Here is an 11,348-nt window from a genome sequence, read left to right on the forward strand (position 1 = left end):
TCCCCCTTGCTGCTTTCAGAATTTTCTCTTTATCCTTGTATTTTGCCAGTTTCACTATGATATGTCGTGCAGAAGATCGATTCAAGTTACGTCTGAGGGAGTTCTCTGTGCCTCTTGGATTTCAATGCCTTTTTCCTTCCCCACTTCAGGGAAGTTCTCAGGTATTATTTCTTCAAGTACCCCTTCAGCACCTTTCCCTCTCTCTTCCTCCTCTGGGATACCAATTATGCGTAGATTATTTCTTTTTAGTGTATCACTTAGTTCTCTAATTTTCCCCTCATACTCCTGGATTTTTTTATCTCTCTTTTTCTCAGCTTCCTCTTTTTCCATAACTTTATCTTCTAGTTCACCTATTCTCTCCTCTGCCTCTTCAATCTGAGCCGTGGTGGTTTCCATTTTGTTATGCATTTCGTTTAAAGCGTTTTTCAGCTCCTCGTGACTGTTCCTTAGTCCCTTGATCTCTGTAGCAAGAGATTCTCTGCTGTCAGCTATACTGTTTTCAAGCCCAGCGATTAGTTTTATGACTATTATTCTAAATTCACTTTCTGTTATATTATTTAAATCCTTTTTGATCAGCTCATTAGCTGTTGTTATTTCCTGGAGATTCTTCTGAGGGGAATTCTTCCGCTTGGTCATTTTGGATAGTCCCTGGCGTGGTGAGGACCTGCAGGGCACTTCCCCTGTGCTGTGGTGTATAACTGGAGTTGGTGGGCGGAGCCGCAGTCAGACCTGATGTCTGCCCCCAGCCCACCGCTGGGGCCACAGTCAGACTGGTGCGTGCCTTCTCTTCCGCTCTCCTAGGGGCGGGATTCACTGTGGGGTGGGGTGGCCTGTCTGGGCTACTTGCACACTGCCAGGCTTGTGATGCTGGGGATCTGGCGTCTTAGCTGGCGTGGGTAGGCAAGGTGCACAGGGGCAGGAGGGGCAGGCTTAGCTTGCTTCTCCTTAGGTGATCCACTTCAGGAGGGGCCCTGTGGCAGCAGGAGGGAGTCAGATCCCCTGCCGGAGGTTTGGCTCCGCAGAAGCGCAGAGTTGGGTGTTTGCGCGGAGCGAGCAAGTTCCCTGGCAGGAACTGTTTCTCTTTGGGATTTTGGCTGGGGGATGGGCGGGGGAGATGGCGCTGGCGAGCGCCTTTGTTCCCCACCAAACTGAGCTCTGTCGTCAGGGGGCTCAGCAGCTCTCCTTCCCTTTGTCCTCCAGCCTTCCCGTTTTCTTAGCAGAGCTGTTAACTTATGACCTCCCAGACGCTAAGTCGCGCTTGCTGTCGGAACACAGTCCGTCAGGCCCCTCCGCTTTTTGCAAGCCAGACTCGGGGGCTCTGCTTGGCCGGCGAGCCGCCCCTCCGCCCCGGCTCCCTCCCGCCAGTCCGTGGAGCGCGCACCGCCTCGCCGCCCTTCCTACCCTCTTCCGTGGGCCTCTCGCCTGCGCTTGGCTCCGGCGACTCCGTTCTGCTAATCCTCTGGTGGTTTTCTGGGTTATTTAGGCAGGTGTAGATGGAATCTAAGTGATCAGCAGGATGCGCGGTGAGCCCAGCGTCCTCCTACGCCGCCATCTTCTCTCCCAAGTGTCGACATATACTTTATTATAAAATATTACTGTTGCCAGTTGCGAACATGAGGAATTTGAAACTTTTTAATATTAAAGTATTTCTATGAATTGGAAGTGACCTTGAATATCATCTAGCTCAATTCCAGTCTGATATATAAAACAGCTTTGTACTACCCTTCTCCAGTGAGGGTGGATGTCACCTTTCAATAACTCTGACATTTGAGTTTCTTTCCTTATAGTGTGTTAGGAATTACTTTCCCCAGTCTTACAAATATTGTGTCTAGTTCTGTCTTCAAAAGCTACTCGGGGTAAACCTCATTACAGAGAAATATTTTTCTCATCTTAGAAAATAGATCGATAGATAGTAATGATGTCAGAAATATAGATACTTCCAGGGTGAATGACACCAAAAAGATGCTCAGAAGAGGCCATGGACCAAAAGCTGTCAGAGGAACAAAGGGAAGGAAGCCAGGGAAGACACAAAAAAGTAAACGTCAGTTCCATTGCACGTGGCTGGTCACCTGGAACATTGGACCTAAGTCGTTAAGTCAACCAGGTCCTGAGGGCCAACTCTTGATTCTATCCTGTGTTCAGGACCCAAGACACTGCCAAGAGAGATTCCAAAAAAGGAGGAGACATTATATATTCTCTGTCTTGCATGCAAAAACTGTCTCTGCTGTTGGGGAGTTCCTAATCTTACAGGGAAGACAAAATGCACACACACAATATCACCTTAAGTAATTTCAGGGACGTTGAAATTGCTGAAAATTGAGTAACTAATTGAAGATGTTTCTTTTTTTAAGTTTTTATTTAAATTCCAGTTAACATACAGTGTAATATTTGTTTCAGGTGTACAACATAGTGATTCAGCACTTCCATAGTGATTCATCACAAGAGCACTCCTTAGTCCCCATCACCTATTTAACCCATTCCCCACCAACCCCCCTCTTGTAACCATCAGTTTGTTCTCTATAGTTAAAAGTCTGTTTCTTGCTTTGTCTTTCTCTCTTTTTCTATTTTTCTTTTTGCTTGTTTGTTGTGTTTCTTAAATTCCACCTATGAGTGAAATCATATGGTATCTTTCTCTGACTGACTTCTTTCACTTAGCATTATACTATCTAGCTGCATCCACATCATTGCAAATGGCAAGAGTTCATTCTTTTTTATGACTGAGTAATATTTCATTGTATGTATGTACCATATCCAATTGAAGATGTTTCTTAAATTACATAAGGATACTGGGAGCTCAGGTTTTTTGTTAAATGTTTATTTATTTATTTTAAGATATACAGACACACACACAAACACACACACACAGAAAGAGAGAGAGAGAGAGAGAGAGAGGGAATCCCCAGCAGGCTCCAAACTGTGAGCACAGAGCCTGACATAGGGCTCGATCTCACAAATGGTGAGATCACGACCTGAGCCGAGATCAAGTCAGACGCTTAACTGACTGAGCCACTCAGGCACCCTGGGAATTCAGAGTTATTGACAAGGAGAAATCTAGTCAAGAAAAATTAGTGAGAAATTTTTAGTTGCACTTGGAAGGAGTGGATAGGAAAAGGGAATGGGAGTAAGAAAATGAGAAATGGGTGCAAAGACCCTGGGTCAGTTAGGTGGCCCTAATGAGGTGGCTTTGATTGGTGGGTATATGATAAGATATATTATTATTATTATTACTATTATTATACTGTAAGATAAATATAAAATATTATGAATATATAAGACTTGGTATATAATATTCTAGTCTGGTCACTTATACAATTTCCCATGAACACTCAGTTTAGGTATGCTAACTTCTAGCAGCTTGGTATGTAGACCAGGAATCAGCAGAAATGAAGGCTCAAAGAAGACCTGCTTCTGAGTGTGCTCACGAAAGTGCTGCCTGGGACCTCCTGCCCATCAGCTTCCTCAGGCCTTGCTTCATGTCTTTGTTCCTCAGACTATAGATAAAAGGGTTCAGCATGGAGGACAGAACTGTATAGATGACTGTTGCCACCCTGTCCTTGATGGTATAGCTAGACAGGGGTCGGAAATAAACATAAATAATGCTTCCATAAAAGAGAGTCACCATGGTGAGGTGGGAGCCACAGGTAGAGAAAGCTTTACGCTTCCCCGCAGCTGAAGGGATCTTAAGAACAGCAATGAGGATCCGGACATAAGAGATGACAACACACATAAAGGGGGTCACCAGGGTTATCAATCCTTCTGTGTTAATTACAATTTCATTGACAAATGTGGGGGAGCAGGACAATTTCAGCAGAGGGTTGATGTCACAGAGGAAGTGGGGGATAACATTGGAGTCACAGAAGGTGAGACGGTTTATCAGAAGAACTAGTAACAGGGAATGGAGGTCAGAGATGGAGCAGGAGAAGGCCAGCAGCAGGACGCAGCGGCGGTGGCTCATGGTGGTGACATAGTGGAATGGGTCACAGATGGCCACAAAGCGGTCAATGGCCATGGCAGCCAGGAGATAACTTTCTGTGTTGGCAAAAGCCAAGAAGAAATACATCTGGGTCATACACTCAGCGTAGGAGATGGACTTCTTCTCTGACAGGAAGTTCACCAGCATCTTGGGAATGATGGTTGTTGTGTAGCAAACATCAATGAAGGATAAGATGCTGAGGAAAAAATACATAGGTGTCTGGAGTTGAGTGTCAGAGCGGATGGCCAGGATGATGAGCAGGTTTCCTACCAGAGTGACCATGTACATGATGAAGAACAGGGCAAAAAGTGGCTTCTGGTCCTCAGGCCGGGAGGACAGTCCCAGGAGGATGAACTCAGAGACACTGCCGGTTTGATTGACCGTCTCCATAATCCTGCATGTACCAGTGAATATGGAAAATTCCAGAACTTTCAATTCAACAAGTTCCAATTTATTCCTATCTCCCCAAGAATTCCTATAAATTGCCCATGATTCTGTCTTCCTTCCCTTCCACAAAAAGGAGTTGAACAATACAAAAGTTTAACCTGTGTTAAATGCAGGGACATCAGAGAAAGGATTTCCTTTCAGAAAGAATCCTTGGTGGACCTCAGTGATGCATGTTTCTCTAGCTCCCCATAAATGCTTATTCAGATATGTCAGGTTGAGGTTCATCTCTCTACCCTCCTTGCAAACAAAACAAAGTAAATAAACGACAACAAAAAACCCCAAATACCTAAGTGAAACAGGTAAATATGAATGCTGACATAGGCGCACAGTGTTTATTGTCAACATTTCGGAGACAACATTTCATTAAAAGCTGGCAAAAAAAACCCCTCTATTATATGTGAACCTATTTATTAGAACACTCTTAGACACTGGGGGTTTATGGCTTCACAATTATTCAACACCATTGCATTAAATGCTCACTGGGAACTCAATTGCTTAGGACTGAACTTTGTACTGAGAGTATAAAGATGAGTCATTCTTGATTCCTAATCTTAAGGTGGTTATAGTCTAGTAGAGAAGAACTTTTTAAACAAATAAGCACAATAAAATGCTACAGGTGTAGTGACAGGTGCACTGGAAAGCAATGAGCTTAGTGTGGTGTCTCTGCTAAGAGCACACATTTTGAAATCAGCTCCTTCATTTTCTGGGTGTGTGGTCTTGGACTGATTACCTAACTTTGATTCTTGATGTCCTCACCTGTAATATGGGGACAGTAAATACCTTCTCACCTCACCTTTACTTCACCCTTCTCCACTTGCTTTATTTAATTCTTTACTTCCTGCCAAAATCCTCTTGTCTGTCAGGTGTTCGGGGATGCTCTTGAAAGCAATTATTCTGTGTTTCTTGGCAAATCTCTCAGCCTTTGATTTTTCACTGTTTGACCACCCTTCACATGAGTTTGTGAGACTTTAAGAGAGAACTATTTTTGTGTGCTTTTAGGATCTTAATGAGTATGCAATTAAGGCAAATAATAACAGGTATGCCTAAAACATATCAAGTCTTTGCTATGTATAAGGCACTGAACTTAATATGTACATTACTCAAAACAACTCTGAGCTGGCTCTCAACAGCATTCCCTTTTAACAGATAAGAAAATTGAGGTTAAAGTGTTGAATACTTTTCTCAAGATCATGCAGCCCACAAGGGCCAAAGCCTGGATCCCAACAAGGATGGTCTTAAACACCAAACGCTACCTCCTCACACTTTAACAAAGCTTCAACAAATTTATGCCAAAAACAAATGGGCTGGGGTGTAATTTTTCACTGTAGAAATTTTCTACCTTAACATCCTTTTTCCAGTAACTGATCCACTTTCAAAATCAATGTTGCATGGAGTCCTTTACTGTAATTGCTGGAGACAGGACCTCCTTCAAATCCAGTGTTGACTGGGGCTGTGTTCATGGAGCTATGGCAGGGCACAGGAAAACAAACTTGGGATGCAGAGAAAGAAGCTGTGGGTTTGAATTTTGGCCCTACTAATCACAATTTGTCTTTGGCAAAATCCCTTCCCTGTTCTGTTTCGCTCTCCTCATACATAAGACAAAATAAAGCCTGTTCTCAAGAGAAAAGTGAGGAAGATGCATGTGGAAGCAGTTTGTAAGCCACAAGCTCAATAAACATTTTGGGGGTGACTGGGAAATGTCTGATAAAGAAGAAGCTGGTGGCTGGGAAGAAGAGGCAGGGCTAGACCAAATACATAGGGGGAAGGGAAGGTCTTCTGTCTGTGACAACAGAGGGGGCTGGGGCTAGAAGCATGCAGGAAGACTGTGTTGCTGGAATCACAATCATTTTTCCATTTTTTTTTCTGTCTAGTGCCCATCAGCATGGGCTTTGTTTCTCTAGGGATCTCCCATGTTTTACCTCATAAATATCTCTTGAATCTTGCAACATTTTTCGTCTCCCCACTCTGGTGAAAAGCCATCATTCCTGCCTAGATTATTGCAGTATTGTCCCCATGATGTACTTGGTTCCCACAGCCCCTCTGACACCCCCTCCGCCATCCATTCTCTGCACTGAAGCCACAGTGTTCTTTTAATAGTAAAAATGTGATCACCTGACTCTTCAGGCTAAAGTCTGGGTTAGCTTTCTAGGGCTTCTGTAATAAAGTACCACAAACTGTGTGGCTTAAAACCATGGAAATATCTTTTGTCTCAGTTATGGAGGCTAGAAGTCCACCATCAAGTTGTTGGCAGGGTTGGCTCCTTCTGGGGCTGTGAGGGGTCTGTCCCATACCTCTCTCTTTGGTTTGTGGATATTGGTCTTCTCTCTTGGTCTCTTCACATTGTTTTCCCTTATGCATGTGTGTTCCTGTGTCCAAATGTCCCCTTTTCATGATGACATCAGTCATATTGGATTAAGATCCATCCTAATAACTTCATTTTAACCTGATTACCTCTGTAAAGACCCTATCTCCAAATAAGGTCACATTCTGAGGTATTGGATATTAGGACTCCAGTGTATGTTTTTTCAGGGACGCAATTCAACCCATGACAGACACTTTCCTGCTGCATAAGCCTCCCTATTACCCACAGACTGAAGGCCAATTCCTTCATGTGGCTTACTGAGCTTCTGTGAGGTAGCTCCTGGGGCTCTGTGGCTCATCTCCTGCCTCCCTCCTAGCCTTCGCCCATTTCACACTCCAACTGTAAGGCATTTTTTGCTTCTTCTTGACTCAAGCATTTCTTATTCCATCTGCCTAAATCATCCATTCTCCCTGTCTGTTAGTGCTAGTGGGAGGTCCTCACTCTCTAGCCTCCAGTAGCACATTCTTTTGGACCTCCTCCTGCACACACAGTATGAACTGGAGCTGAATCTTAGTATTTACAACACTGTCTTCCCTGCTAGACTGTGACCTGCCCAAGTATGAAGACCGTGTCTGGTTCTTTGTTACACCACCCTCCCTGGCGTGCTGCCTGGAACATAATAGTCCCTTGATAAATATTTGCAGAATGAAAGAATGCCTAGATGGTCATTTTGGATTCTGAACAGATGTAAGGAAGAAATGCAAAGGACGTCAAGTGGCTGTCTAAAGAGCGGCACTCCACTTAATTCACTGCTGGTGGGGCAGAGACCAGCCAGGAATGACAGGAGCCTTCTCTTCTGGAAGGTGCCCCTTGATTTCTTACTGCATCAACTTTAATTGTTTTAATGTTTACTTATTTATATTGAGAGAGAGAGAGAGAGAGAGAGAGAGAGAGAGAGAGAGAGAAAGAAAGGGGGAGCTGCAAAGAGAGGGCTGGACTTGGGGCTCAATCTCACAACTGTGAGATCATGACCTGAGCCAAAATCAAGAGTTGGACGCTTAACTGACTGAGCCATCCAGGCGCCCCTGCATTGAAACAGACTCACAGGGAATCTGTACGGGAGAAACTCTTAGAGATCATGTAGTCCAATCCCCTCATTTTATTTTTTTGTATTTTTTAAATGTTTATTTTTGAGAGAAAGAGCATGAGTGGGGGAGGGGCAAAGAGAGAGAGAGGGACAAAGAATCTGAAGTGGGCTCTGTGCTGACAGCAGAGAGCCCAATGGGGGCTTGAACTCATGAACCATAAGATCATGACCTGAGTGGAAGGTGGAAACTCAACCGACTAAGCCACCCAGGTGCCCCCAACCCCCTCATTTTCAAGAAGAGGGAAATTGAGGGCTGCTGGGAAGCTGGACCTTAATTATCATGACCATTTGAATTGGTAGAGTCAAGAATGGAACCCAGGTCTCTTGGCTTCTCCCTGAAGAGAGGAAATGCCTTGCCTGTTACAGAGCTCATACAGCATGGAGACAAAGGGCATAGCTCTGGCCCACTTTCTACATATGGGGTCCTGTCCTTATCAGGCAAGTGGTTCAGGGCAAGTAAGTTAACCTCTCTGTGACACAGTCTCTCCATTCATAAAGTAGAGATAATGGGAGAATCTGTCTCACAGCATTGTTGGCTCAGTGAACATGTAAAAAGCACAGTGCCTGGCGGGGATCAGCACCCCTACCCCCAAAGTTAGTGATTTATATTACAAGTCAGAAGAAAATATTTTGATAAAGTTAAGTGACCAGTCACGGTCAAATTTTGGAAGTCTGCCTGTTCTGCACTTAGGTTAACCAAACGTGAAAACCGGAGACTTAGTCATGGTGACCACCCGTTCCTTTTTGTACACATAGATAGCACTCGTTTCGTTGGGCTCATTTTGACAATGACACACGGGTAATCCCTTCCTGATTCACTGATATCAAAACACTCAAAATGATTTTGACATGGACCCTTTGGAACTCACTGTTCTCAGATGGTGGACAACGCAGAAGGCATGCCTGGTAGGTGTGGACTGTGAATGGAAACTCTAGTCCTGGTTGTTTGCTATGTCCAGATGTTTTCTCTCCAGATGCAGATGTGTCCGTGCCATGTCTGCAAATTTATTCAGAATTTGCACTTTAGCTAAAGGTCCCAGCCTCCTTAGATCATCCCCTCACCTCTGCTGCAGGAAGCCAAGGAGAACAGGGAGGAGCAGCCCACATGCTCAACAGGTTTTCCAACACTGCTTCAAATTTCTTACTTGTCCCCACCTCTCGTCCCCAGCTCGAGCCTGACTCCTCACTTCAAGAGACCATTACCCAGAGTAATGTGTCCAGAGACCTCTCCCAGCCTGTAATGGTTTAATTCCTTCACTGGGCCTCCTTGGGGCCGCTTGTGCTCTGAGGGAACAGGGTATTCTCTCTATCTGCTATTCCCTTGGGGAAGTCTGCTCGGTGCCCTCTCCAAGGTTAGAAAGCAAAGCAGAGCCCAAGGGGATGGAGAATGTCTGGGGCCTCCTACTTGGTGTTGGCAATATTCTCCGAGCCTGCGCAGATTCATGGCTAGGTCTCATAGGTGTGACTCGGAACAATGGTGGGTATTTTGGAAGATGGGGATGTCAATGGAGGAGACTTGGTATTTTCATTTCAGGGGGGATAGTCTAGGTAATTAGGGGGGCAAAAGTTTTCAGATAGTAGAAAGGTGGGTGTGTGTGCACACACATAAGCATGTGTGTGTTTGTGCTAGTCCAGGGACAAGTGATAAAGGTAGATTAGAGTCTGATGTTGGTTTATGAGGTAGTATCAGGTTCATTGGGTTCAAGGGGTATTGATGATGTCAGGGGCTTTTAAGTTTTGGATTTCCAGTATGAAGTCAGAGTAACATTTTACATGGTGTATCCATTGGGAAAGCTCTCAGACTTGTTCCAGTTTCAGCTGAAGTAGTGGCCCAGCTGATGTGGAGTCATCTGTCCTCTGAAGAGAACCTCTGACTGCTGGGTTAAGAAGGAGTGTGTAGGCATGGCTCTTTGGATGCTGGGAAGCATCCTCAAGAATTTCTGTACAGATCAAAGGAGGTGGGAGCATGCTCAGGAGAAGGACCGGACTTTCTGTTAATCTATATGTTGGGGGTCCTGAAAGTTATCCTCTGAAATACCCTAGTCACATGAAAAAGAACTAGTCGAATGCTTGGCTCCCTTCCTTGTTTGCTCTCTCCTTCACTTTCTTTTTTCTTCCTACTTCATCCTCTCCTGAAAAGAATGGAGTTGTTTAGAAGACACATACAACAAACAAGAAAATAAATATATTTAACGACTAAATATCTAATTAGAAAATAAATTAAAAATAGCTGAGGGGCAAGAAACAAAAAAGCAAAGTGTGGAAGATGATAGACAGTGTGAGGGAGGGCACAAAATCAGAAGGAAGCTCTGATACCCTTGCTGGAAACGCATTTAGCTCTGCGTTTGCTAATGAGCAAAGTGGAGAGGGTAAGAAAGTCATGTATATGACTCTCAGCATCTAAGAGATAGAAGCAAATTGGTTTTGTAGGAGATGCATTACCAATTCTGGCTCTCTGATCTGAGAGAAATATCTCTTGTGGGTTTTCACGAAAAGATTACTGTGCACTGCAAACAAAGCCTTCTCTACAAGACCCTTAGAGGAAACAGAAAATTCTTTCAACTGTATCAGTGGAGGCTTTGGGGGCATCCTGCCAGGATCCAATTTAGTCAAAGTGATCCTTAGGAGGCCTATAGTGTAGGCAGGTAGGCAGTTCTCTGATGATCTGGCTTGCCTCAGTGTTAGTCTTTACTGAAGGACAGCAATTCTTTTTTTTTTTTTTTTAACGTTTATTCATTTTTGAGAGACAGAGACAGAGCGTGAGTGGGGGAGAGGCAGAGAGAGAAGCAGAATCTGAAGCAGGCTACAGGCTTTGAGCTGTCAGCACAGAACCCAATGCGAGGCTTGAACTCACAATGTGAGATCATGACCTGAGCCGAAGTTGGACGCCCAACCAACTGAGCCACCCAGCTGCCCTGACAGCTACTCTTAATGTAGAGACATGCCTGACTCTCCCAGTGCATTGTTAGGCTACAAGAGACTGTGCACCCTCTGACATGGTGTGTACATTTCCTATGTATGTAGAAATGTGCTTTTTTTTTTCTTTCTGGGGATGACATACACTGTTTTCATTAGATTCTCACATGGATCTTGACCTAAAATGGAGCTGTCTACACAGAGCACTGGTGCTTAGGACATTCTCCACGAATGTCGTTTATCTCCACTAGGTTTTTTTTTTTTTTTATGTTTTATTTTTGAGAGACAGAGAGACAGAGAGAGAGGGAGGGAGAGAGAGAGTGAGGGATGGGAAGAGACAGAGGGAGACACAGAATCTGAAGCAGGCTCCAGGCTCTGAGCTGTCAGCACAGAGCTCGATGCGGGGCTCAAACCCTTGAACTGTGAGATCATGATCTGAGCTGAAGTCAGATGCTCAACCGACTAAGCCACCCAGGTACCCCAAATCTCCACTAAGTTTTGATAGTTGTGTTAGTGGTGATGAGTTCTGGATTAGCAGGTGCTCAGAAGTTCACTCCTCTGTG

The 11,348-nt window shown here is 44.5% G+C and overlaps 1 protein-coding gene across 1 annotated transcript; it reads right to left on the reverse strand.

Moving 5' to 3' along the window:
- Window positions 1–3,041: 3,041 nt before the first annotated feature.
- On the reverse strand, window positions 3,042–4,848 carry LOC112848435 (olfactory receptor 1L1-like). The gene has a single exon (XM_025912160.2). The coding sequence runs from the start codon at window positions 4,361–4,363 to the stop codon at window positions 3,419–3,421; it is 945 nt and encodes a 314-aa protein (XP_025767945.1). The 5' UTR covers window positions 4,364–4,848; the 3' UTR covers window positions 3,042–3,418.
- Window positions 4,849–11,348: the final 6,500 nt, after the last annotated feature.

This window comes from Puma concolor, chromosome D4 (genome assembly GCF_028749965.1).
Source record: "Puma concolor isolate L17-30 chromosome D4, mPumCon1.1.hap2, whole genome shotgun sequence".
Lineage (NCBI taxonomy): Eukaryota > Metazoa > Chordata > Mammalia > Carnivora > Felidae > Puma > Puma concolor.

Coding starts and splice junctions, on each gene's coding strand:
- LOC112848435 (XM_025912160.2), bottom strand. CDS start 4,363: ATGGAGACGGTCAATCAAACCGGCAGTGTCTCTGAGTTCATCCTCCTG.